The sequence below is a fragment of the Lissotriton helveticus genome, chromosome 3_2, assembly GCF_964261635.1.
Source record: "Lissotriton helveticus chromosome 3_2, aLisHel1.1, whole genome shotgun sequence".
In the NCBI taxonomy this organism is placed as follows: Eukaryota; Metazoa; Chordata; class Amphibia; order Caudata; family Salamandridae; genus Lissotriton; species Lissotriton helveticus.
In genome coordinates, this window is record NC_136062.1 from 485,054,073 (window position 1) to 485,081,659 (window position 27,587).

Below are 27,587 nucleotides of genomic sequence, written 5' to 3' on the forward strand. Positions count from 1 at the left end.
AAGTGATCCACCGACACGCAGTGGGACTGCGATGGCATGGCTGGAGGGGTCGCTTCGAAGGGGAGGGAGTAGCCCATTCGGCCGATTTGCAGCACCCACCTCTAAGATGTGACAGTGCGCCAGTGGTGATGGCGAACCCTGTCCCCCACTGGCGTCACATGGGCCTGAAAACTCGGAAGGTTTTGAGGCGGATGCTGCAGGGGCAGGTGTGAACTGGCCTCGCCGTTGTCCCCGACTGCCGCCACAGCGGTTTCCACGTCCGCCACCGCGCTGAATGGTAGTCTGCGGCCCGTGGCTGGCGGAACGTGTGGGGGTGCCCCTTCCTTGGCCACGAAAGGGGCGAAAAGCAGCAGTTTGCTGGCGCGGGGCCGAGAGGCCCAAGGACTTGGCCGTAGCCCTGGAGTCTTTAAAGCGCACGGTCTGCCTTGTCGCAAAAGAGGCGAAGGCCATCGAACGGCAGGTCCATAAGTGTGTTTTGGACGTCAGCCGAGAAGTTGGCGGACCTCAACCAGGCGTGGCGACGAATCGCCACCGTCATTGCCATCACTCTGCCCAGTGAGTCAGTAGTGTCCAGCCCACACCGGATGGAATAACGCGCCGCATCCCGGCCTTCCACAAGGGCTTGTCCGAGTTTAGCCCGTACCTCCAGCGGGCATTCTGGCAGCGCGACCGCATCCCACAGGGAGTGGGTGTAGCGGCCCAAGAGGCATGCGGTGTTAGAAGACCGCAGTCCCAAACTCAGGGAGGAGAATACCTTCTTGCCGTATTGCTCATACCTCTTGGATTCCCTGTCAGGCGGAGCCGACGGGAATGCGGTCTGGGAATTGAAGCCTTGGATCACCAGGCTCTCAGGGGTGGGGTGGGTGGACAGGAAACAAGGGTCGCCCGGTGTCTGGCCACGTTCCTATCTACAGGCGAACCTGTAGCGGGCCTGGACAAAGTGCCCAAAAGAATGTAGGTCAAGGCCTCATTAAACGGCAACAGAGGCTCAGCCGAACTGGACTGCGGTTTAAGGACCTCAGTGAGGTTAGTCCTCACGGCCGTGACGGGGAGTTCAAGGCCCAAGGCCTTGGCCGCCCGCATCAGCACCACACTATAGGCAGCTCCCTCCTCCGTAGCCACAGTAGGAGGGGAGACAAAGCCAGTGTCTGGTGATGTGTCCAGACCACTGGCATCCCCAAGTTCACCTGTCCAGTCCTCCTGGGACTGACACTCCCGTGTCAGAGAGTCCTCAGACCCCTCCCAATCCCCCTCATCACCCATCTCCTGGTACCCAGGGGTGTCAAATGATGGGGCCGGCTCATGAAAGGTAATTTCTCCGAACGGCGTCTGAAGCGGCGCCGCTCTGGAGCCGGGTCGAGGGAGGCCTCGGGGACGGCGCCGCCCGAAGACGGTGCCGGGGGTGACACCTGAGGGGCCGGGGAGGTCGTGAGGTCCACCGGCAACGACCCGGAACCGGATCCAGTGGGGCCCTGCGGTGCCGGGCCCGAAGGCGCCGTCGAGTGCTTCAGCCTGGGCCAGAGCCCCCGACCCGCTAGGGCCCCCAGACGGGTCAGCTGGGCCCGAAGGCGCCGCGGAGCTCGCCGGGGGAGTGAGAGACCTCATGGTCTCCTCCTGCGTCACGCGGGGCCGGAGGGTATGGGGCCAGACGCGGCGCCTGCGACTCGGAGCCGCGTGGGCGGTGTCACCTGAACCCCCAGCCGCGTCGTGCGAGCGTCGGGGGGAGTCAGAAGAGCGATGACGTCTCTTCGACTTCTTGTGCTTACCTGACTACTTCGACCCAGAGGAGTAATGTCAACTCCCGGAGCTATGGTGGCTCCGCTCCCGCGACCGGTCCCTCGACCTCCGTCCGGACCGGGACCTCTCTCGGCGCGGGGCCGACTGCCGGAGTTCGAGTCGCTTGCGGGACCGCTCCCGCCTAGCTTACGAAGTCAGGGCCCGGCAGTCGGAACAGGTCTTATCGTCGTGGTCGACGCCGAGACAGTGGAGACACCAACGGTGAGGGTCTGTGACCGACATCAGTCAGTCGCAATCCTCACAGTGCTTAAAACCTGGCATCCCTACCGGCACCGTTCGGAGTCGAAGACTCGAAAAAGAATGATCAAAAGAGATCAAAAAAGTTTAGTCAAAAAAGACTAAGGTACCACTTTTTCCGGATCTGCGCTGCTGGCGCGGAAAAAAGAAGAGCCGACGTCAGCACGTGGAGGCGGCGTCTAAGTACTCCGACATCATCATGGCGCCCACGACGCCGACGACGGACGCGGAGCCGCAGACGACGCCTACCGACGCGCAAGGGTACTGCTACTTAAAAAGTTTCCGATCCAGTCTGACGCCTGGGGATATTCTAAGATAAGGAATCTATCACTAACGTGTCTCTTTCAGATGGAGCGGCTTTATATTTTTTATCTACCCTTGGTGTAAGTATTCGGGCTCTAACAGGGTCGTTGAATACCTCTGGTGCATGTTTTACCATGCCTTTTAGCATAGGCAGGGAGTGGGCGGATTTTTGTGAGGGTGCAAATGTTTCCACTAAGACGTCCTCTTCTAGGGGATCAGTGTGTAGTTCCACCCCATGGTAGTGAGAAGCCCTATTGATAAGTTGTGCAAACCCAATGTTATCATCGGGTGGTGATGGTCTGGAGGGATACAGATCAGGGTCACTGTGGAGATCCGGCACTTGATCATAGTCACCCCATGGGTGTGGGTCTTGTGGTATGTTATGGTAGGCGTCATCCCCTAGTGCATCCCCTTCTTCGTCACCATCCTGTGGCACAGGGGAGTATGTAGGTGATGACGAGTTTGCTGGTGAGATGAATAAATTAGGAGGAGATGGAGGTATATAAGTGGGTGAAGGGTTAGTACCCGTGCCCTTGCATTTTAGAGGCATGGGAGGATCCTCTGGAAGGTCTAATTTCAGTTTTTTAGGAGGTTTGGTGAGAAGTTTACCAGTCTCGGGGTCAATATGCAGTGTTTTCTGCTTCGGATCTGAAGATTCTGGAAAAGAAAGTTCTTTGAGTGGCGTATCTTGTTTCGGCACCGGCAGCTTGGCTGTAGAGTGTCACTTAATGGGTTTAAGCTGCGACAATTTTGTAGGAGTTTCCAGATCCGACATTTTCTTCGGCTCCGAAGCTTTTGGTTGGTCTTGCTTCTCTTTGTCTTATGATGTCTTCGGAGTCTGGGTTTTCGGTATTGAAGGTGTATTAGGTGCCGGCAATGGAATATGGGGCACTGGCTTGGTTTTAGGCTTCATTGCCGAAGGTGTATGTTCGTGCCGGAATGGGGCCGACTCGGAAGGCTTTGGTTTCGGTTTTATAGCCGGGCCCGAGGGAGGGTGTCTTAAGTTTCAACACGGTATTGACCTGAGCCCGAGGGCGAAGAGGTTACCGGAGCCTTAGGTTTGGTGATGGGCTGGGTAGTAGTACTCACAGTCCACTGAGCCGGGGTGACAGTCTGCTCAACTTCCTCTGAGTCGTCGGCTTCGGAGACCGATATCCTCTTCTGCAGGTTGAAGGTCTGGATGAACTACTGAACCTGCTTCGAAGAGGTCTGGAAACGAGCTGCTGCTGCAGGACATTTTGTGCCATCGAGGCAGACTATCACGGATGGTTTTCTTCGATCGGAACAAAGAACAGGCCTTGCAGTGTTTTTCCTTGTGCTCAGGGGAGAGGCAGAGGCTACAGACTTCGTTTAAGTCTGTGTTTAGGACTTAGGCATTACACCTGGGGCATTTTTTAAACAGTCTCCATTCCATCGACAGCCGTCGTGGTCATCGCGGGTAGGCCCAACAGCATGCGTCAAAGTTCCTGGTCGAAGACTTTTGAAATTGGAGGATGCGTGTCGAAAGGGGAATGCGATCAAGAACAATACTGTCGAGCGGTGAAGGATTGCGCGTTGAAGGGGGTTGGAAGAGGATACCGACCTTGAGCGCAGGAATTCAAATCTGAACCCGATGGCGGAAAGAAAACGATCTAGGGATGGAGTCGATGCCCATGCACACTATCATCGTAAGGAGGAGTCACCTATATCGTGACTACAAAGATTTCTTTGAACAAAAATAAACTGCAAACATCTGAGCCCAACACCAGATGGCGATCTATGCACAGTATGAGATCTACAGCTCATATGCCTCGAACACTGAGTTTTGCTGTTCTCGCTCAATCTCCACACATGACGGTTGAAGCTGTGATGGCCAGCGTGGAGAACCAAACCATTCTGCTGCAACACATCCTCCTGGAGGGGAAGCCTGATCAAATGACAAATTACACCATACTTCATGCCCAGTATGGAGCCACGATGATGACCGTCACGGTCTGTCCGGATCTTAAAAAAGTCGGGGAAGGAGTGGTAAAGGCAAGTAAGGCCTACAGGAGTCCAGATTTCCACTTAAGGCGAAACACTTCTCAGAGCGAAAGACACCTTGGAAACTAAAACATGCAGAAGTGGTGACACTTTTTTGACCAGCGGCAAACAGTTCGAACTAAGGTTATCCCAATCTGCAGAAGATACCTTGCACAACCTCCGAAACAAGCTCCCAATCTGCAGAAGATACCTTGCACAACCTCCGAAACAAGCTGCCATTTGTTATCCACTAGCCACACACAGCTCAGCTCATCCACCCTGGCATTCAACGATCCGGCCCGCAGATTAACCAACAGAACATGTCCTTGGTGGTCCAGACATTTCGGGAGGTACAAGGCCTCCTACACCGGCTCCACAACGCCACCCAAAACGGTTTACTACAGTACCACATGGCGGTAGTGCCATCTGTGTGGACCAGCCTCCCTTAATGGATGGTTGGAAATTTTTTGCCTCCAAGAGGATGGAACTCTGCTACGGAAGATTGGTGTGGAGCCGGTACTCCGCCAGAAACCAGAGGCCTCTTATCTCCATCTCTCCCTGATGGCCACCTCAACCCAGAAGCGATCGCTCAGTCAGCTGTGGGTGGAGAAGGGAGAGGGCATCTCGGCTTCATGTGTCCCAAAGGTACAGCAGATCAGTCTGCAGAGATCTGCCAAGCTGAAGAATAGGTGCATGGAACTCTCTGATCTGATACGGCACAGCAGCGCGGAAGTCCTCAGAAACTCCGATTGTGCTAGAACCAGCTGCGAAATCAGTTTCTAAGTCGGCCGACTTCAGTGTGGGAACGACACTACTGGCGCCACCAATTAGCTCTACCAATTGAGTAGCAAATGCTGGAAAGAGCAGAACTCCGCTTCAACTTCTTATGTTTCCAGAGGATGTGGAGGATGAGGAGCATGAAAACTGGCCTCTAAAGTGGGTCTGTTGGCATCAAGAACGGGTACAGGATCAAGCCTTGGATTTGGAAAGGGACTTGGAGCAGTCCAGACGCTGGATCGTCTTGTCCTTGGCTAAAGTTTTGCCTTGCGTGCCCCAATGACCTTCATGTTAATCAATGCACAGTCTCAGCAGGTCTTGGAGTGGTTGCTTGACCCCAGACACCCATAGTGGGGATCCATCACACACTTGCCTTAGAAAACCTGTTTTCCCTTGCAAAATGAGAATAAAAAAAAAAAAAATCACAGTTAAAGTTACTAAGATATGAGCGAAAGCACCGGATCCACATTTGGTGTCACAAAGACAGGAACTGACATTTGCATGTGGGAGTGGCGCCTATATAGGTGCCACACGTCATCTCTGGATTGGAAAAGAGTCAGCAAGGAGCTGCAAGGTTCCACCTTAAAGAATGCAGAGGTACTATGGAAATGTTTCTGGATCCAGTTGAACACCCGTGGAATATTCAAAAGGAGCAATCTGAAGCTAGAAGCCTCTATCACAAATGACCTGTTCATCATGCAGTGTTTACTGCTACCTGTGTTCACGTCATTGAAACATTTCCATTAAACCCTCTTAATACCAAAACACCAACATCAAAACTCCTGTGTAAGGTAAAACGGCACGATTCTTACTCTAGACTGAGAACATCGCCAAAAGTCTCACCTACAAACAGGTCTGGTAAGCAGTTTACTATGCGCTTACCGAGATCATATTCCCGATGATACAGCTGTACAACTTTACAATCTCATCCTTGTCCAGTCGGTCATCCCCCATGTGCGTGTGGTAGATCAGGCGTAGCTGCATAAAGGTTGCAATCAGGAACTGATCAATGTGACCAGACATGGCTTCAGCTTTATCCTCTTGCCTTAATACCTCGTCAATCTGAAATAAAATCAAACCAACATTTAGAAAGTGCTGACCTGCACAAGGATAAGTTTTATAAAGTGCTTCAAACAATCTTTACTAACATGAGGCAGTGAATGTTTAACTACCGTGAAAAGCGGACACTCCCCTCCCCCCCCCCCCCCCTTCCAATGGCATAATCCTCCTTTCCCTACAGAACCAGTAGATTTAAAATATACCCGCTGCATTTCTTCCATCCCAGAGAGATTATAAATGTGAAAAGAGCCCATGTTGTGAGTCAGATGGCCCCTGTGCACATGGCTTTGTCACCAGGGTGATACGGAGCAGAGTCAGCATCACAGACGCTGCAGCTCTGCTGAGGTGCAACTCATCACTCGCACAACATGGCAACTTGTAAAACTACTGACATGACAAGTCTTCTTACCTGAGCCAAAGCCTGGATGCTGGCATTAATATCGCCGCTCGCTACCTGGGAGATCACGAAGTTGATGGTCGAAGCAGTGTTACTGTGCATGTCATCAAAGTGAGGAGAGACTGTACGCATCCTGATGAGCAAGGAGAGAGCGAGTGGAGCCTGTTACACTGAAGGTTTGTATAGATTCATAAAGCAAGTCATTGAAAGCATGGAGACACTTCCTTCTAATACTGAAATCATCACACCCACATTAAACAAACTCAGAAAACCTCATCTGTGAAAAGAAGGAAGAAGCTCAAAAGCAGTTTTTGAAACGAAGAGGACTTACTTGGGTTCAGGGATCATGACTGGTTCAAAGATTTCATCCAGTTTGTGTTGCACAAGAACAGGCATCTCACATCTCACTGCACCGCTGTCATTCTCAATCTCGTCCAGATCCAGCTGGAACTCACGAGGGACGGTGTGTGCTGCTTCAGAGTGCCCGCCCATAGACCGAGCTTGGCTAAGGACAAGGAAAGAGAAGATTACATTGAGACCGAAGTTTTAACTCCATCTTGGTAGGCAAAGCCCACCTAAAGTTCAAACCTCTGGACTCTACAAGACCTACTAAGAACCAGGTCAGCAAGGGAAGCCAGGGCTTACACCATGAAATCCATCACGGGACAGTTGCAACCCGTACTGGTGATCGAAACAGGCAGCAGAGTGTGGTATTCACAAGGATCTTCATGCCATTAACACGATCGAGCCACTGATCAGCAATAGGGTCATATCATCTTTGTAGAACACGCAGTGGGGGCAGAAGGGGTTTCAAAGCAGTACACAGCAACATCACTAGTATCACTGGTTCCAGATTAAATGGATGTCGGCTAACGCACAAATATAGAGTAGGCTCCCAAAGAAACTTTCTGAAGGATACTCCACCTTCCTCACCCAATGAATCCCCTCCATGCGCCAGACTGAATCTGGAACATTTGCAATAACTCTTGAGCTTGTAGTCCACTCGGACAGCTGCCTGGAGACATCACAGAGCCATATATAGGGTGACAAGGCACTTTGTACCAGGAGATCCGGATGGAGAGGCAATACAAATAGCCATGTCCAGTCCATTACTAACAAATAGTCTATACTAAATGCACAACTGGCATATATTCTAAACGTGAGGGAAATTACCTGGAACACTCCTTTAGTTAACTGGGAAGATGAAATTACCATAGGATCTGACCTAGAGAACTAGAAGACATATACTCCTCAAATGTGCAACAAAGATCCATTGGCAATTTGGAGAGCTAAATAGACATTACTCTACTTAAAAACGGTTACAGCCATGTTTGCAAAAATTGTGTTCCTAAAGAAAATACATCCCAAGCACAGACACAAGCGTAACCATATATATTTGAAGCCATCAACAACAAGTTTGTAATAATATTGTTTCATACCACCAACAGCAATAAAATATCTACAAACAGTATAGAAGTTAAAGACGAGATTTATATTTTTTGTATTTCAATGAATTGAATAGATATGTGGTCTGTCAGATGTTTGAATTGCATGAGGTATTAATTAACTGAACGCAGTAAAGTTAGGATTTTAAGGAAAATTAACCGATGATGCTATTCTTGTATGTAATAATTAACACATTTTTGAGAGATTCAATAATAAAAAAAAATATTCAAGGGAATATCTGGGTGTCTGTCCACAGAGAGCTTGATGTACGTTACAAAGGGGGATTTCCTTTTGATAATAGGTCAAAAGGCACGAAGATCAGTTCCGTTTTTTGAGCACTTAAATGCAGGTTAGATATGCCTGTAGGAAGCTGCCTTGGTATATACTTAACCAAAATGAGGTACAGTGTGCCCAGAGTCCAGTGGAACCTCTAAGGTGGGCAGAGGTAAAAGTAGATAGGACCTCACTCTATTTGTGGTAGCTTGGTCGAGCAGTAATGCTCTATCAGAGGACGGTGTTAAGCATTTGTTGTAAACACTCAGTCAGCAAATGATGTCTAACACTCAAAGACTGAACTCGACCAATTTGTATCATAAATATTAAGTTATTTTGTTTCTAGAACCAAACCAAGCCTGGTGCATGTTAAGTGAAATAAATGCTTTGCAAAATGTTATGCAATGTTTTACAGTTGAATGCAGGTTCAAATTCAGTTGATTGAAATACAGGTAAACTCAATGTTTCAAAGTAACTTTTAAGATTACTTTGTACGTTACTTTTTAGATTAATTTTTTAGTTACTTTTTCTACTCAGTGTGTTATGCCTATATAACACACTAGGACATTTCCATGAGAAAAGGTACGTTTTTGTACATTTGCAGTTTAGTGTTTCATACAAACCAACTCCACACTTGGAACAATGTTCATGTAAAAACAGTCCATGCATTCCTATGGACGAAAATGAAGTGAACGGTTTGCAGGTAAGTACATGTTTGTGGGAGTTGGTATTCTGGGATTAGAATCAGTGTTCCCCCAGGGTCAAGGATACACCCTTGAAACACCCTCAGCGGCACTAGGGAGGCCGGGTGCTGAGGCCCAATGTTATGAGGGATAGGGGGCCTCCGGTTGGTGGCTGCTAACGAGCAGGCCAGTGTTAGACGGGGACCTGGAGGGTCGGCCGAGCACAAGGGGAGAGGCCTCCGGTGAGGGCCGTCTCCAGCGATCGTACAGACAAGTAACTTCCCCCCCCCCCACAGATGGACACCACACGAAGATCAGAGTAACACCTTTTATAGGCAGTTCTTGAAGTAAGGTTGTACGATACAAGGAGATCAGGACACGATGATCCTCTCAATTCTAGTCTCTAGTAGGGAAAGGGGGTAGCGGGACAGTCTAGGTACCTACGGGTACTGAGGTGAAACGGCGGTAGCTCACAATCCTCGAGCTCGGCGGTCGGACGGGTCGGACCGCGGCAGCGCCAGCAGGTCCCGAAGAGATCGTAGGTGGCAACGGGCCGCGGCAGCGCCAGCAGGTCCCAACGAGGATGGAAGTTACAACGGGCCGCGGCAGCGCCAGCAGGTCCCACGAGGATGAAGGTTGCAGAAGGCTGCGGCAGCGCCAGCAGGCAGGACGATAGTTCACAAGGCAGGGCTGCGGCAGCGCCAGCAGTCCGTCAAGGATGAGTTCTTCTCGGTGTCTCTCGACTCCAGGATACAACTGCCTTCCTGCTCTGGGGCTCCTCGGTTATAGGTCTGGCGCCCTTTGATGTCCGGACCCTCGCACTGGGAGGTCGGGAGGTCCGGGATGAGGGAGTCCAGACACCCAGCAGGGGGGTGGAGCCAGCACCCGGGGAGGCTGGGGGCGATCGGCACCTGGCGGGGGAGAGCCATCGACACTTCTTTCTCCCATTAGCCTGCCAAGTGGTCCGTTCACCTCCTGGATGGATGGTGGTGCCGGGATGGCGGGGCCTGGCCGGGCCCAGGGTTGGGGTCGAGCTGAGGCCACGCGGCCGCGTGGTGCAGTGTCCAAGATGGCGGCTGGGCCGGGCAATGGGGCTGACGGGGGCCCGGGCCACAGAGATATCCGGGAGCAGGCGTCCCGGAGGGGACGGGTTGCGGGTTGCTTCTGCGGGTAGCCCCCGGAGAGCCGGTGTCTGGGCCCTGTCATGCGGGGAGGGAGCGAGCCCTTCGTGGGGCCTGTCCAACATGCGTCCCCCCCAGCTGAAGGCGGGGAGAGTCACCCATCCTCTTGGGGACTCTCCTCGTCGAGGCGGAAAAAGCGGGACAGGCCATCCGCGTTGGCGTGGTCTTGGCCAGGGCGATGCTCCACAGTGAAGTCCATCCCCTGCAGGGAGATGGACCATCGCAATAGTTTGGGGTTCTCCCCCCGCATTTGCATTAGCCATTGCAGGGGCCGATCTGTTTGTACCCGGAAGTGGGTTCCGAAGAGGTAAGGCCGGAGCTTCTTGAGGGCCCATACTACTGCGAAGGCCTCTCGCTCAATGGTGCTCCAGCGCTGTTCTCGGGGCAGGAGGCGTCTGCTGATGAAGGCCACTGGTTGGTCGACTCCCTCGGGGTTCAGTTGGGAGAGGACGGCCCCGATGCCATGGTCTGAGGCATCAGTCTGGACGATGAACTCACGGCTGTAGTCGGGGGCCTGGAGCACAGGAGCGGTGCACATGGCGGCCTTCAGCCTCTCGAAGGCCGCTTGACAGTCGGGAGTCCAGTTGACTGTTTTTGGGTTGGTCTTGGATGTGAGTTCCGTGAGGGGCCCCACAATGCTGCCATAGTCCTTTACGAACTGCCGATAGTATCCGGTGAGCCCCAAGAAGGCTCGGACCTCGGTTTGGGTTACGGGGGGGCGCCAGGACTGGATGGCAGCGATCTTGAGCTGGAGGGGGGCCACCAGACCGCTCCCCACTTGGTGTCCGAGGTAGTTCACGGACCCCTGGCCGATTTGGCATTTGCTGGCCTTGATTGTGAGGCCGGCCCGTTGGAGGGCCTGCAGGACCCCTCGGAGGTGGCGGAGGTGGTCTGACCAGTGGCGGCTATACACCGCGATGTCGTCCAGGTATGCAGCGCTGAACTTTGAGGCCCGCCAATACCTGGTTCACAAGTCGTTGAAACGTGGCTGGAGCGTTTTTCATGCCGAATGGCATCACTCTGAAATGGTAGTGTCCATCCGGGGTGGAGAAAGCGGATCGTTCTTGTGCCCTGGGGGTGAGGCCGATCTGCCAGTAGCCCGCCGTCCGGTCGAAGATGCTTAGGTAGCGGGCCGCCCCCATGCGGTCAACTAGTTCGTCGGCTCGGGGGATGGGGTGAGCGTCGGTTCGGGTGACAGCGTTCAGACCCCGATAGTCGATGCAGAACCGGAGCTCGGGTGTGGTGCCCGGGGCCGCAGCTTTGGGGACCAGTACAACCGGGCTGGCCCAGGGGCTGTCCGAGGGTTCGATGACTCCGAGTGCGAGCATCTTGGAGACTTCTTCTTGGATGCAGGTGCGTACCCGATCTGGTACTCGGTACGGCCAGTGTCCACGTCGTGCAGCCACCAGGGGGTGACCCCGGGTGTGAGGGAGAATAGGTTTGCAAATTGCAGCAGGAGGGCCCGACAGTCTTGGCGCTGCTCCGGGGTCAGAGCCTCGGAGAGTTGGACCCCGTCCACTGAACCATCTTTTTCCCCGGCCCCCAGTAGGTCAGGGAGGGGCTCGGCGTCCTCTTCCGCCCCACTGTCTGTAGCCATCAGCAGGCTGAGCTCCGAGCGCACGAAGTGGGGTTTGAGTCTGTTGGCGTGGAGGACCCGGCGGGGGTTCCGGGGGGATTCCATGTCGATGAGGTAGGTGACGGGGCTCTTACGCTCGATCACCTTGAAGGGCCCCGTCCATTTGTCCTGTAAGGCACAAGGTTCGATGGGGGACATCACCCATACCTGCTGGCCAGGCTCGAATTCGATGGAGGAGGCATGTTGATCGTACCACTTCTTCATGTCCTCCTGACTGGCTTCAAGATTGGCTTTGGCGAGCTCTCTGAATCGCCGGGTCTGATTACGGAGGGTCAGGAGGTACTTGTAGACGTCTGGAGGGGTCTTCAGGGGGGCCATTTCCCACTCTTCTTTAACTAGGCTGAGAGGCCCGCGAACAGGGTGTCCGTACAGGAGTTCGAAAGGGCTGAAGCCGAGGGACTTCTGGGGGACTTCTCGGTAGGCGAAGAGGAGGCACGGTAGTAGCATGTCCCACTGGCGGCGTAGGGGTTCTTCCAGCCCCATGATCATCCCCTTGAGAGTGCGGTTGAATCGCTCGACCAGTCCGTTTCCTTGCGGGTGATAGGGGGTTGTGAATTGGTAGGTGACTCCGCACTGTTGCCATAGGGATTTCATATATTTTGAAATAAAGTTTGTGCCCCTGTCGCTGACTACTTCCCTGGGGAAGCCCACTCGAGAGAAGACCCCCATTAAGGCTCGACCTACCACTGGTGCTGTTACAGTTCGAAGGGGAACCGCCTCAGGATAGCGGGTGGCGTGGTCCACCAGGACCAGGATGAATCGATGCCCTTGTGCTGTTCGGGGGTCCAGGGGCCCCACAATGTCTATTCCCACCCTTTCGAACGGGGGGGTCACAACGGGGAATGGTTGCAGAGGTGCCTTGAGTTTGCGGCCGCTCTTCCCGCTGGCCTGGCAGGTCGGGCAGGACCGGCAGTGGGTGGAGACGTCATTTCTCATTTTCGGCCAGTAAAAGTGAGTCACCAGGCGGTTGTATGTTTTGTCTTGCCCCAAGTGTCCAGCCAGGGGGACATCATGGGCCAAGTTCAGAAGGAAGTCTCTGAAACGGAGGGGCACCACCAGCACTCGACTGGCCCCCAGCTCCGCTATTCTTTGTTCGCTGTACAGTAGGTCATTGTCCCAATAGATCCAGTGGGCCCCTGCGGTGTCTCCTGCGCCCTGGGCGAGCGCTTGCTGTCGCAGTCCCTCGAGGGAGGGACATGTCTTTTGCTCTTGCCGGAATTGTTCTTGGGTGGGCCCCCCTTCCTGACGCCACTGAGCCAGGTCCGGGAGGTCTTGGGGCTGAGCGGGCTCTTCGTGGGTTTGTTCCGGGGTGTCGGTAGGGATGGAGTCTCCCTCTGGAGCGATCGGGGGAGGAGGTGCTGGCCATTCGGGTTCTTCAGATCTAGGGATGGTGTCGGCGGCCATGGACCGGGTTGTTACGCACGCCCAGCCCGGGAGGCCTAACATCCCCAGGTGCTCTCTTCTTTCAACGGCTGCCCACGGGGAACTCTCGAGATCGTTCCCCAGGAGGCAGTCCACGGGGGCATCGTCGCGGACAGTCACTTAACATACCGGAGACTCCTCCCCATTCGAAGGGGACGCAGGCCATCCGACACAGGCTCTCCGAATTGTCGGCCGATCGGACGGGGCAAAGAACGTTTGGCAGAATTTGTTCTGGGGTCACCAGGTGACAACGGACGGTCGTCACACTGGCCCCTGTGTCACGCAGGGCTTCGGCCTTACGCCCATTTATGTTCACCCACTGGCTGTATTTCCTGGTGTTGGCTGGTAGGGGAGCCCGCAGGATCAGGTCTCTTCCCCCTAGGCAGGCCAGGGTCATGGCGGCAGGTTCCCACTCGGGCTGCTCCTGCTCATACTCTTCAGGCTCTTCGGAGACTTGCTCTTCTCCTAGGGCGGCGGCAGCCACCTGGCGGGGTCCGGGGGTCTGGTTCTTTGGGCAGGTCGGGTCACTGGCATAGTGGCCGACTCGCTGGCATCGATGACACGTAACGTTGGCTCGGAACCCCGGGCGCATCGGGGGGTTGCCCCGGCCGGCCGGGGGCGGGGTGTTGTTGGCGGGAGCGGCCGGGACGGCGTCTCTGCCCCGGCCCTGTCCTCCTCGGGGACAATGATGACCTTGGTTGGTTCTGTTCTGCTCGTTTGGCCCACTCCGGGTCACTCGGGTGCTCTCCCATCGGTCAGCCTCGGCGGCGAGCTGCCGTGGGTCAGTCAATTTACCGTCGAGGAGGTGCTGCCTGAGCTCGACGAAGCAGTTGTTGGAGAGGTGCTCCCACACAATGAGGTTGAAGAGCTGTTCGTAGGTTGTTACGTTGCTACCCTTGATCCATCCCTCGAAGGCTCGGCTGAAATAGTTCACATATTCTATCCAGGTTGTACCCGGGATCCGGGTGCAGTTGCGGAACCTCTGGCGGTACATCTCGGGCGTCAGCCCATATCGACTGAGGAGGGCGGCCTTCATGTGGTCATAGGACGTCATTTGATGGTCCGGAAGCTGCAGCAGGGCATCCCGGCCTTCATTGACGAATCTCCCCCATAGACCGGCTCCCCAGTCACTTCGAGCGATCCGGTGGGCAGTCATGGCGATCTCGTAGGCCTTGAACCACTGCTGTATGTCGTCGTTCCGATAGTATTCACGGACCACATCCTTGGGGATGTGGACCTTCTGTTCGGTAGTACCTGGGGGGCGCGGTTGCTCGGGCACCCCTAGGTCTTTGTTCTGTTTGCGCATTTCTATCTCCGCTAGCTTGCACTCGTGTTCGTATGCCAGTCTTTTTTCTTCGAGTTCTCTCTGTCTCTGCTTTTCCTCTCGCTCTTCTTGGAGCCGTAAGTGTTCTAAGTTCATCTTTTGTTCTGCCAGTTTCAATTCTCCGTCTAATTTGAGCCGTGCCAACTCTAACTCGTGTAGTCTATTTTTCTCTCGTTCTCGGATCTCTTCCCGGGAGAGATCCGTTCTCCTTTCTTCCGTCAGAGTGGTGTTTGTCTCTGGGGCTTCGGGGTCCCGGGGGTCCGGCGATATTGGTCTCTGCCCAGGATTCTAGGGCGTGTTTGAAGTCCTCTTTCGTGCTCAGACCGGTGGTGGCAATGCCTAGTTCTATGCAAAATTGTTTTAGCTCTCGGTGGTTGTACTCTTCCAGTTTTTCCATCTGGAATTTCTCTGCAGATCCGCTCTCTCTGGTCGTCATTGTGGATTAGTCGTAGGGTGAGTTACTCTCTGTACGGTTACGCGTTGGTTCGGATCCCACCGCTGCCACCAATGTTAGACGGGGACCTGGAGGGTCGGCCGAGCACAAGGGGAGAGGCCTCCGGTGAGGGCCGTCTCCAGCGATCGTACAGACAAGTAACTTCCCCCCCCACAGATGGACACCACACGAAGATCAGAGTAACACCTTTTATAGGCAGTTCTTGAAGTAAGATAGTACGATACAAGGAGATCAGGACACGATGATCCTCTCAATTCTAGTCTCTAGTAGGGAAAGGGGGTAGCGGGACAGTCTTGGTACCTACGGGTACTGAGGTGAAACGGCGGTAGCTCACAATCCTCGAGCTCGGCGGTCGGACGGGTCGGACCGCGGCAGCGCCAGCAGGTCCCGAAGAGATCGTAGGTGGCAAAGGCCGCGGCAGCGCCAGCAGGTCCCACGAGGATGAAGGTTGCAGAAGGCCGCGGCAGCGCCAGCAGGCAGGACGATAGTTCACAAGGCAGGGCTGCGGCAGCGCCAGCAGTCCGTCAAGGATGAGTTCTTCTCGGTGTCTCTCGACTCCAGGATACAACTGCCTTCCTGCTCTGGGGCTCCTCGGTTATAGGTCTGGCGCCCTTTGATGTCCGGACCCTCGCACTGGGAGGTCGGGAGGTCCGGGATGAGGGAGTCCAGACACCCAGCAGGGGGGTGGAGACAGCACCCGGGGAGGCTGGGGGCGATCGGCACCTGGCGGGGGAGAGCCATCGACACTTCTTTCTCCCATTAGCCTGCCAAGTGGTCCGTTCACCTCCTGGATGGATGGTGGTGCCGGGATGGCGGGGCCTGGCCGGGCCCAGGGTTGGGGTCGAGCTGAGGCCACGCGGCCGCGTGGTGCAGTGTCCAAGATGGCGGCTGGGCCGGGCAATGGGGCTGACGGGGGCCCGGGCCCGTGACACAGATATATCCGGGAGCAGGCGTCCCGGAGGGGACGGGTTGCGGGTTGCTTCTGCGGGTAGCCCCCGGAGAGCCGGTGTCTGGGCCCTGTCATGCGGGGAGGGAGCGAGACCTTCGTGGGGCCTGTCCAACAGCCAGGATCTCTGGAAACTGCAGACGGGCCAGTAGGGCTGGGCAGTCTCCTCTGCTGGGTGTCTTGTTACTTCCGTCTTAGGTTGCAGGAATCTGTCTTCTTGGTTCAGGGCTGTCCCCTAAATACTATTTAGGGGGCGTTTTAGTGGTCTTGAGGTTAATAGCCAATGGGCTACTGACTTTAGGGTGACTACAATCTAGTTTTGCTCACCCCATGTGGGGGAGTGGGCACAATCCCGCACTCTGATTTGAGTGCCTGCCATCTGCAAGATGGCGGGAACTGACTAGTGGGCTTCACCTCGCCTCCTCCACCTGAGTGGTTGGGTTGGCAGAGGTGGGCACACCTTCTGGGCTATGCTAGTTTTTCCCGCCTGTTGTCCCACCGAAAAGGAGAGGAGACAGGAACAGGGCCTGCTCCTGATAGCAGGAGAGGCTGGGGGTCGCATTACAAAGGTGACAAGGCCTTTAATGCTCCCCTGCCACAAATGACTCTTTCTGACCTGGGAGAGGTGTGACCACATCTGGCCAAGAAAGGCTTAGTTTCTGGGCTCAGGGAGCAAAGACACCCACCCCAGGGATCCAGAAACATGTCTCGTGGTGGCAGGCTGGTGTATACCAGTCAGAAAACCCACCATAGGCTGGTCCTTTTTCAGGAGTCATCTCTAAGATGCCCTCTGTGTGCATTTTTCATTAAATCCCAAACCGGCATCAGTGTGGGTTTAATGTGCTGAGAAGTTTGATACCAAACTTCCCAGTTTTCAGTAAAGCCATTATGGTACAGTGAGTTCGTAGTGACAAACTCCTAGCACCATATACTCTTAATGGTATTAATGCACTTACAATGTCAAAGAATGGACTTAGACACTGTAGGGGTGCAGGGCTCGTGCACCTGTATCCTCACCACTGGCATAGTGCACCCAACTAGAGTGGTGGCTGATCTATGCCAGGGCAGTGGGTTGTAGGCATGCCACACATCCCTGTGTGCCATGTAAGCTTCACTTTGTTCTGCACCAAAACACGCAGCTGGCAAAGGCAGTGTGTGAGGTACAGGGTCTCTAAGGGTGGTGAAAAGAGTGCTGCTGCCCTTAGAGGCCTTCCCTGGTCACAGTGCCCTGTGCCCAATGGTACCGTTTACCAGGAGCTGACCTGTGGCCAGAGAGTGCCAATTGGGTTTGGTCTTCAATGCAGTTTTAGGGAAAGAACATAGGCCCTGGACACCTGATTGGCAGGAGCCCAGGGCACACTCAGTCAAAGTACATCAGAAGTTCAGCAAAAAGTGGGGGCAACCATCCACAAAGAGCACTTTCTTACACCCTCCACAAAGGAAGGGGACATACAAAGGGTATAGTATCCCATTGGCTAGTACCTGTAATGCCCCTAAATTAAATATTAAGGGGCACCCCTGAACCCGGATCCTCCGATTCGGGGTGACTTGAAGAAGAAAAGGACCAAAGTGCTGTGAAGCAGTGAAGCCTCCAGACAACAACTGACTTGGCCCCAAGCCCTACTGGCTTGTCTGCAGTCCTCAAAGAAACCTGCTCGAAGAAGAGACTTGGTCCTGCAGGCCCGGCGTCGTAGACAACCCTGGGAGGACTGCCTGACTTCCCAAAAGACCCAGAACTCCAGAGGACAGCATCCCTGCCCACAAAGAAACCAACATCAAGGACTCCCTTGACTTCGGGATCCGAGTCCTGCCCACTCTGCTCCCAATGCCCACAGCTAGAGTCGGAGTGGCCTCTCAGTACAGTATAGTCTCCCTGGCGATCCTGACATCATCATCAGTGGCTGACTTCTCCTGAACTCTACAAAGTATGAAGCCTCATCATGAAGGGTGCCCCCTGACCACACCTGGCTCCAGTAAAGATCTCCAACGTCTAAAGGAACTCTTACATCCTCAGCCTCCTGACTTTAGGAAGCCCAGTCGGCTGTATCCAGGCGTCCACCGATCTCCCAACGTACAACGTACCTGTCGTGTCGTTGGTAACCTTCGTCTAGCCACCTGGTCCGAGGCTACAGCTACTTTGTGTAACAGTTTCTCCATACACTTGCATTGGGCGCACAATCGGTCTTTGCACACTGCACCCAGCCGCCCCTGTGTAATGGTGGTATACGACTGGTGCGGTCTTGTGTCCCCCCTGTGCTTGCCTATACACCCAGGCCTTTGCTCTGAAACTGCGGGTACTTAAGGGCGTAAGACCGAGCACCTCTAATCTCCCCCAGGTTCCATAGACTAACATTGTGCTCCAGGCATCAGCATTGACCTTTGCCTCCGGTCGACCCTGTGCTGCTGGAGGTGCAGATTTGATGGCCACTTAAACCTTGCCATGTGTTGGTCCAAAGCCGCTGAAGAATGGGATTGTACGTCATGTCCTTACCTGTTGCTGCGCATTACTGTTTTCCTTCCATAGGATTACATCGTATTTCTTGTAATTTGCACTAAGTATTGCTACTGAGAATTGACAACGTATTTCTAATACTACTGTAAAGCATTTCTTTCTATTTGCAAAACACTCCTACTGTACCTGAAAGTTTTGACATTTCAAAACTAGTAATGACTTGCAAATGAGTTTTAGTTTTAAAATAAAGTAACAAAGTAATATTTTTTTTACAAATATTGGGCTTTGAATTAGTCATGGAGTGTGTGCCTCATTTGTGACTGTACAGCAAATGCTTAACACTACTCTCTGATGAGCCCAATTGCTCGCCCACACTACTACAAAAGAGTACGGTATGTTCTACTTCAGCCACTGTCAAGTCTCTGAGGATCCACGGTACTCTGTGTGAGAAGTTGGCCTGATATGCAGTGCTCACTATGCTAGTGATCACTATGTATCAGTCCAGACAACCCTTATTGATGATTGGTTGTAAGTCAACCTTATAGACCAGCTATCCTAGTAGCATGGATACGAGCAGTCTAAGGCTAAGACTCTAGAGGGCGTGTTAAGCCAGCTGTTTTACCATCACATTACCCCTTGAACACCAAGTGAAAGGACACCACACAAGTTGTTATCAAAAATAAAGTATATTTATTTATAACAGGACTACCCTGGCTCTTTATGAGACAGGGAGCTAAGCACACAACAAAACTCTTAAAGAATTACTGAAAGTCGCACAATTTACACAAATGCCCGAGGGGCACGAAAAACCATATACACAAGAAGTGGAATGCGAAGTTACTAGCAGGTAAGTAATACTTTTCTAGACTGTAGAAACGCTAGGCCTACAATGCTGAACCCTTGGATTAGAAGCAGGAGGCCTAGGGACGCCGTGTGCAGAGTGGGAACTCTCACGCGTAATAGGGGAACAAGTCTATGGATACTAGCAATCACAAAGTTACTGTTCTCGGGCGAACCCGACTAGGTGGGTCGAAAACAAGAGTGGATCCGAACACTTAGGGTGTTTGACTATGCTGGAGCACCGGAGTACTCAGTTTACCTAGCCCAGGGGCTGCGGCTGCATAGGGTTCAAGTTGCGTCGGAAACCCTTGTTGAAGAACCAGGAGCCTGAAGAAAGAAGTTGCTGGCAGGCGGCCAGTGAAGAAGTTCGTGGTGATCCAAGCCCGGATCAGGGAAGAAGACCTGTAAGCAGAGGGGACCAAGTTCTGAATCACTAGCCAGTGATTTAGGTGGGCAGCAGGATGGCAGCAGCCAAAGTCACCTCGACCAGGTGAGTGGGCGCTGCTGGGCTCTGCAGTCTCTCGGACCAGGAGGCGTTGTCGGCGACCAGGATGGAGGTGCGAGCTGTCCCACGAAGGTATCTGCTGTCGACGTCGCTGGACCCAGGATTGGGGCAACAAGTCTTGGCAAATGCAAGCCCACGCGGTGGACTTAAAATGGAGTCTGGAGTGGACCAGGAGGGTCCAGGGTGCTCCTCTTTTGGAGGGAAGCAAGGGCTAGTCTGGAGCAACCAGACCAGCGGTGGTTGTCGTCGTGAAGCGTCGTTAGAGGGCCACTAGCCAACGGGCAAGTGACCTGGACAACGCGGTGAGCAGCAAAGAGCAGAAGGGCCCCACGCAGATCTCGTGGATGCAGGGGGGCTGAACTTCGGTGCTGGAGCTGCTCAGGGTCGGGGCTTCTCTTACCCCAAAGCACTCAGTCGAGGGTCACTCGGTGGTCGTGCTGGACAAGCGTCGTGCAGTCTTCAAAGATGGCCGGTCCCTCGAGGTCTCGTCACACCCACGGATCACAGCTGGGCTGATGATGCAGGTTGAGGTCAGAGGTGCCAGGGAAGACGGTTCTCGTCGTGCTGGGCAGTCTTGATCCGGAGGAGAGACTTACAGCAGACCGCGATGCTTGGTTGGTGCCTGCTGCTGCAGGGTGACTACTCCTTAGTCACAAGGGAGAATTCTTAGGAAGAGTCTTGAGTTCCTCTCGTAGAAAGTCGGTTCAGGATTCAAAGATTGATCTAATTTGGAAGGGGGCCAGTTCCTACCTTTATCCTGCAAAAAGGGGCTGGCACGCGACTAAGTCCTGCCCTATGGGTGGGACTAGGAGGGGGGTGGTTACACCCCTCTCCTTTGGCGGGCTTTCCCCAGATCAGGGGCTGGAGTGCCCCTGGAACTGGTTCATGCCGGCCTATGCATAGTGAGCACCGGGGTGCCACTTGCAGTCACCTTCCTCTAAAGCCCTGCCTACCTAGGATACACAAAATCCTGTCTGGGACGGTGCTGGCACCGCCCCTGGCAGGAAACCCTTTGTCCTTGCCTCCTGGGCTGGGAGGACTCCCAGCAGCAGGAGGGCAGACTTGTGTCTCGGTGGCAGCATCCATCTTGTGGAGCTGAGGCTATGTCTGACTTTAACCGGGGTTACAGGTTACCAACATGTCGTGTCCCTCTAGAAAGGTGGAATGCTAACCCCGTCGCCAGAATTGGCGAGGGGTTAGTATTCCAATTCGTATGACACCTTACTCGACATGTTTTGATAATGTTATACCAAAGTTAGCATATGACCGCGAGGTACATAATGCACTTAAGAGTATATGGTATAGCGATATCATGGAACAGCTATTAGGACTTGGTTCCGCAAGCTGCAAACGGGCTCAGCTCATGCCAGAGCACCATTTCACATGATTCCATGCACTCTGCCTTCAGGATTGTTAAGGCCTGCCATAGGAGTGACTGATAGGAATATATGTGTCCATTTTAGGTTTAGATATAGGAATACTATATCTACAGCAAAGGGTGTTTACACCACCTTGCCCCAGCTGTCAAGCAGCCAGTTGTGTCTGATTTAGTTAGTCAGCCCAGGGGTGGCATAATACATGCTGCAGCCCCTGGGAGACTTCTGGGTGCACCTCAGCCCTGGGTACAGGGACTTGGAGGGCCCAGTGCCAATTCAGTACCTGGGTACAATTTGGAGTAGAGAGAACAGCTAGGCTGTGGGTCTGATTAGCAGGCCCACAGCCAGGGAAAGTCGTAAACCAGTGAAGCAAAAAGCAAAAATCTGGGTGATCATAGGATTGCAGACCCTACTCTCCTACATGACCCCCCCCCCAAACTTTGGGACAATAAGCTAACCTTGACCAGGTGAGTCTTCTTGCTCTAAGTGGAAATACCTGGAGAGCCCATCAGCATTGCCATGATCAGTACCAGGTCTATGCTCCACTGTAAAATCCATCCCCTGTAGGGAAATGGACCACCTAAGTAGTTTGGGGTTTTCACCCTTCATCTGATTTAGCCATAAGTGGGGCTTATGGTCGGTCTGAATCTTAAAGTGAGTGCCAAACAAGTATGACCTCAACTTTTTCAGGGCCCACACCACAGCAAAGGCCTCCCTCTCAATAGCTGACCAATTTTTCTCCCTGGGGGTCAGCCTTCTGCTAATAAAAGCAATAGGCTGGTCGTTACCATCAGAATTCAGCTGAGATAGAACAGCTCCCACACCCAACTCAGAAGCATCTGTTTGGACAATGAAGGTCTTGGAGTAGTCTGGACTCTTTAGGATAGGTGCTGTGCACATGGCCTGCTTTAGGTCATTGAATGCTTTCTGACCGCTTGCTGTCCACTGAACTTTCTTTGGCATCTTTTTACTTGTCAGGTCATTAAGTGGAGTCACAATGGACCCATAATTCTTGAAAAATGTCCTATAGTAAGCAGTCAGGCCCAAGAAAGCTCGAACCTGAGTCTGGGTGGTTGGAGGAGCCCAGTCCTTGATGGCCTGTATCTTGCTCTCCAAGGGTTGAACCTGGCCTCCACCTACAAGGTGGCCCAGGTATACAACCTGTGTCTGCCCTATCTGGCACTTAGTGGCCTTGATAGTGAGACCTGCCTTTTGCAGAGCCTCTAACACTTTCCTCAGGTGGACCAGGTGATCCTCCCAGGTGGAACTAAAGACAGCTATATCATCAAGATATGCTGCACAGAAGACATCCAACCCAGTGAGAACTTGATTCACCAGCCTTTGAAAGGTGGCAGGTGCATTTTTCAAACCAAAGGGCATTACCACAAATTGATAATGCCCACCAGGGGTAGAAAATGCTGTCTTGGGTTTGGCCTCCTCAGCTAACCTGATTTGCCAATACCCAGCTGTCAGGTCAAATGTACTTAAGTAGTTGGCAGAAGCCAATCTATCTATAAGTTCATCTGCTCTTGGTATTGGGTGGGCATCAGTCTTAGTGGCTGCATTGAGTCCTCTGTAGTCTACGCAAAACCTCATCTCTTTCTTACCACCCTGGGTGTGAGGTTTTGGCACTAGAACTACTGGGCTAGCCCAAGGGCTATCTGAGGGCTCAATGACTCCCAGCTCCAACATTTTCTGCACTTCTGTCTTGATGCAGTCTCTGACATGATCAGGCTGCCTGTAGATTTTACTCTTGACAGGCAGACTGTCTCCAGTGTCAACTTCATGGGTACACCAATCTGTTTGACTGGGGGTCAGAGAGAACATATGTCTAAAGGTTTGCAGAACTTGTCTACAATCCTGTTGCTGATGTTCAGAGAGGCTGCCACAAAAGACAACACCATCTACTGATCCATCATCAGGATTCTGAGTGAGCAGGTCTGGGAGAGGGTCACTCTCTTCCTCCTGTCCCTCATCTGTGACCATGAGCAAGCTCATGTCCTTCCTGTCGACATATGCCTTGAGCCTGTTCACATGGAGCACCCTAAGGGGGCTCCTGGGAGTTCCAAGGTCCACCAGGTAGGTGACCTCTCCCTTTTGCTCAATGATGGTGTGGGGCCCAGACCATTTGTCTTTGAGAGCTGCTGGGGCCACTGGCTCCAGCACCCACACTTTCTGTCCAGGCCTGTACACAGTCAGGACAGCATTCTGGTCATGCCAAGCTTTTTGGAGTTCTTGGCTGGCCTCAAGGTTTTTAGATGCCTTCTCCATGTATTCAGCCATCCTGGAGCGGAGACCAAGTACATAGTCCACTATGTTGGTTGCAGGCTTTTTGAGAGGTCTCTCCCATCCTTCCTTCACCAAACACAGGGGTCCTCTTACAGGATGCCCATACAGAAGTTCAAAAGGGCTGTAGCCCACCCCCTTCTGTGGGCCCTCTCTGTAAGCAAACAAGAGGCAGGGTATCAGGACATCCCATCTACGCCTGAGCTTTTCAGGTAGTCCATGAATCATCCCTTTGAGGGTCCTGTTGAATCTTTCAACAAGCCCATTGCACTGTGGATGATAGGGTGTGGTGAACTTGTAGTTGACACCACATTCCTTCCACATTGCAGTCAGATAGCCTGACATGAAGTTTGCACCTCGGTCAGAAACAACCTCCTTAGGGAAGCCCACTCTGGAGAACACTCCAACTAGGGCTCTTGCCACTACAGGTGCTGTAGTGGTCCTAAGTGGAATAGCTTCAGGATACCTGGTGGCATGGTCCACCACCACCAGTATAAACTTCTGCCCTGATGCTGTCTGGGGTTCCATTGGACCAACAATGTCAATCCCCACTCTTTCAAAGGGAACCCCCACCATAGGTAGTGGTATGAGGGGGGCCTTTGTTGTGCCACCTGACTTACCACTGGCTTGGCAAGTGACACAGGAGCGACAAAACTCCTTGGTATGGTCATTCATGTGAGGCCAGTGAAAGTGTGAGACAAGTCTGTCCCAAGTCTTTGTCTGGCCTAAGTGACCTGCAAGGGGAATCTTATGGGCCAAGGTGAGAAGGAAACCCCTCAGACAAGGGGATGACCAGCCTCCTGGTTGCACCAGGCTTGGGGTCTCTTGACTCAGAGTACAGGAGTCCATCTTCCCAGTATACCCTGTGGGCACCTGTGGCATTCCCTGCAGCCTCAGCAGCAGCCTGCTGTCTGAGGGGTTCAAGGGAAGGGCAGTCTAACTGTGCCTTCCCCAGGTCTTCTCTGGAGGGTCCCCCTGAGCCCAGAAACTCAACTTGATCAAGTTCAAGCTCTTTAGGCTCAGTTTCCCTCAGCTCTCTCAGATCAGCCTCCTCAGAGACTTGATCCTCAACCTGGGGCAAGGGGGAAGGCAATGCCTTAACCCTACTGCTCTTCTTCTTGGAAGGTGTCTGGTCCATTGTTCCAGGATCCAGCACCTGTTCAGTGGGGCATCTTCTGGCCTGTGACCTAGTCACAGCAAGCACATGTGCTGGCAAGCCTAACATTTCCATGTGAGTCCTCTGCTCCACTTCTGACCATAGTGATGACTCCAAATCATTGCCCAACAAACAATCCACTGGGAGGTCTGAACTAACCACAACTTTCTTTTGGCCACTTACCCCTCCCCAGGAGAAAGCAACAATCGCCATACTATGACTGGTAGTGACGTTGCTGGCATTGGTCACCAGGAAACCTGTACCTGGCATGATCTGTCCAGGGTCCACAAAGTTAGGTGTCACCATGGTGACACTGGCACAAGTGTCCCTATAGGCCTGAGCCATTTTGCCATTTATCAAAGGTGTCTGCCTGTATTTGCCCAAAGTATTGGGACTTACATCAGGGGACATATCCATATCCCCTGTACAGACAAGGACAGCCTGAGTGAGTGTGCCAACAAAGTTGTCAGACCCCTCAGTTCCCAAGGTTAACCCAACTATTCCCTTGGGAGGTGCACTACCACTACTGACTGTACTAGGGGGTGCAGTTGCCTTAGGGGCTGTAGTGGTAGGAGTTTGCCCTCCTCTTTTGGTGCACTCACTAAACAAGTGAGACTTACTTTTACAGTACTGGCACCACCTTTTTGACTGGCCTTCTTGAGTCTTCTTTTTCTGCTGTGAAGCCTGACCCCCACCCTCTTTGGTTTGTTGGGGACCTGTTGAAGACTTCTGGTCATTTTGTTCACTCTTGGTATTACCCTTCTGGTCTGCTTTCTTCTGACCACCCTGGTTCTGGTTCTGCTTGATCCTTGTTCTGACCAATTTGTCTGCCTTCTTTCCCAATTCTTGGGGAGAGGTCAGATCTGAATCAACAAGGTGCTGGTGCAACAACTGGTTCTGACTGTTATTTAAAATCTGTTCTCTCATTATAAGATTATACAATCCTGTGTAATCAGTAACCTTGCTACCCAGCAACCAGCCCTCCAAAGCCTTAGTGGCACAATCCACAAAGTCAGACCAGTCCTGAGACTGAGTTTTCTGGGTGTCTCTGAACAGCAACCTGTACTGCTCAGTGGTTAAACCAAACCCATCAACCAGTGTATTTTTCAGGACCTGGTAATTGTTAGCATCCTCCACTCTTGTAGTGAGGAGCTTATCTCTACCTTTGCCATCAAAGGAGAGCCACAGTATAGCTGCCCACTGACTCTGGGTAATGCACTGCACAGTGCAGGCCCTCTCCAAAGCAGCCATCCATTTCTGGATGTCATCCCCTTGTTTAAAGGGGGGCACTATCTTTGTCAGGTGTTTAGTATCTAAACCCTTCTCTTTATCTCTTGGGAGATTGCTGCCACCAGTGGGACTACCCCACTCATCTGCTGCTCTCTAGCAAAGGCAAGCTTCTCTTTGGCCAGGGCAAGTCCTTCCCTTTCAATCCTCAGATTAGCCTGCCTCATCCTTGCCACATGCTCTATTCTCTGAGGGGAAGTCAATCTCCTCTGAGGAGAATTCCTTCTCCTCTGAGAAGAGGCATTAGAGTGCAGAGATCTATTGGAGTCCCTAGAATGAGATCTATCTCTTCTAACTCCAAGGTTAGGCCTTATTAGGGTCAGCACTGGGGGTCCCCCAGCTCCTTCCCTAAGTAGGTCTAAGTTGGCCCTAGAAAGTCTGCTGACTAACTCAGACCTCGTCTGCCTCATCCCCAGAGAGTTCCTTCTTGATCCTCCGCCTCAACTCTGTCTTCAGAGTCAAGGAGGTCTGGATCTCCAATTGTACCCTCTAAGGCTGGCATATTCCCATCTAACTGAGAAATTTTTCTCGCATCATATGTCTCTAAGAGACCTATCAGAAAGGGAATGGTGGGGTTAGACCCCTGTTTCAGTTTCCTGGAGGTACACACTTGTCTCATCTGGAAACAGAGCTGCATATCTTGATTTGACCTGTGGAGGGTCACTAGCCACAAGGGGAGTCTCAGTAGACTCTCCATGGGTAGACATGCTTTTCTAGTGAGGTGTAAGTGGTGCACTTACCTACACTATATGTTTACCTACTGATCCCATGCTAGAGTTGTAGTTTAGGGTGTGCTAGGCCCTAGGAGCTACAACAGCTGGTTCAGTAGAACTCAGAGTATTCTAAGCTAAGTTATATGTACCTTAGTACTTATGTGATCTTTCAAATGATATTCTTAGGATATGTGTGGTAAAACAACAGCAAGCTCAAATCCCAACCGCTGCTCACCAATGTGAGAAGTTGGCCTGATATGCAGTGCTCACTATGCTAATGATCACTATGTATCAGTCCAGACAACCCTTATTGATGATTGGTTGTAAGTCAACCTGATAGACCAGCTATCCTAGTAGCATAGATACGAGCAGTCTAAGGCTAAGACTCTAGAGGGCGTGTTAAGCCAGCTGTTTTACCATCACATTACCCCTTGAACACCAAGTGAAAGGACACCACACAAGTTGTTATCAAAAATAAAGTATATTTATTTATAACAGGACTACCCTGGCTCTTTATGAGACAGGGAGCTAAGCACACAACAAAACTCTTAAAGAATTACTGAAAGTCGCACAATTTACACAAATGCCCGAGGGGCACGAAAAACCATATACACAAGAAGTGGAATGCGAAGTTACTAGCAGGTAAGTAATACTTTTCTAGACTGTAGAAACGCTAGGCCTACAATGCTGAACCCTTGGATTAGAAGCAGGAGGCCTTGGGACGCCGTGTGTAGAGTGTGAACTCTCACGCGTAATAGGGGAACAAGTCTATGGATACTAGCAATCACAAAGTTACTGTTCTCGGGCGAACCCGACTAGGTGGGTCGAAAACAAGAGTGGATCCGAACACTTAGGGTGTTGGACTATGCTGGAGCACCAGAGTACTCAGTTTACCTAGCCCAGGGGCTGCGGCTGCATAGGGTTCAAGTTGCGTCGGAAACCCTTGTTGAAGAACCAGGAGCCTGAAGAAAGAAGTTGCTAGCAGGCGGCCAGTGAAGAAGTTCGTGGTGATCCAAGCCCGGATCAGGGAAGAAGA

The 27,587-nt window shown here is 52.6% G+C and overlaps 1 protein-coding gene and 1 non-coding gene across 7 annotated transcripts in view; both read right to left on the reverse strand.

Annotated features, from left to right (window-relative positions):
* Positions 1 to 27,587, reverse strand: part of CKAP5 (cytoskeleton associated protein 5) — a 722,261-nt gene that overhangs the window by 125,184 nt on the left and 569,490 nt on the right. For all 6 annotated transcript variants that reach the window (XM_078684427.1, XM_078684424.1, XM_078684429.1 and 3 more), the window contains 3 exons: positions 6,903 to 7,076; positions 6,584 to 6,704; positions 5,998 to 6,177 (listed from right to left, as the gene is read on the reverse strand). In XM_078684427.1, the coding sequence (XP_078540553.1) occupies positions 5,998 to 6,177; positions 6,584 to 6,704; positions 6,903 to 7,076 (475 nt within the window). The remainder of the gene's footprint in view (positions 1 to 5,997; positions 6,178 to 6,583; positions 6,705 to 6,902; positions 7,077 to 27,587) is intronic.
* Positions 6,431 to 6,540, reverse strand: LOC144826727 (small nucleolar RNA SNORD67). The gene has a single exon (XR_013609919.1). It is a non-coding gene; the product is annotated as a small nucleolar RNA SNORD67 (small nucleolar RNA).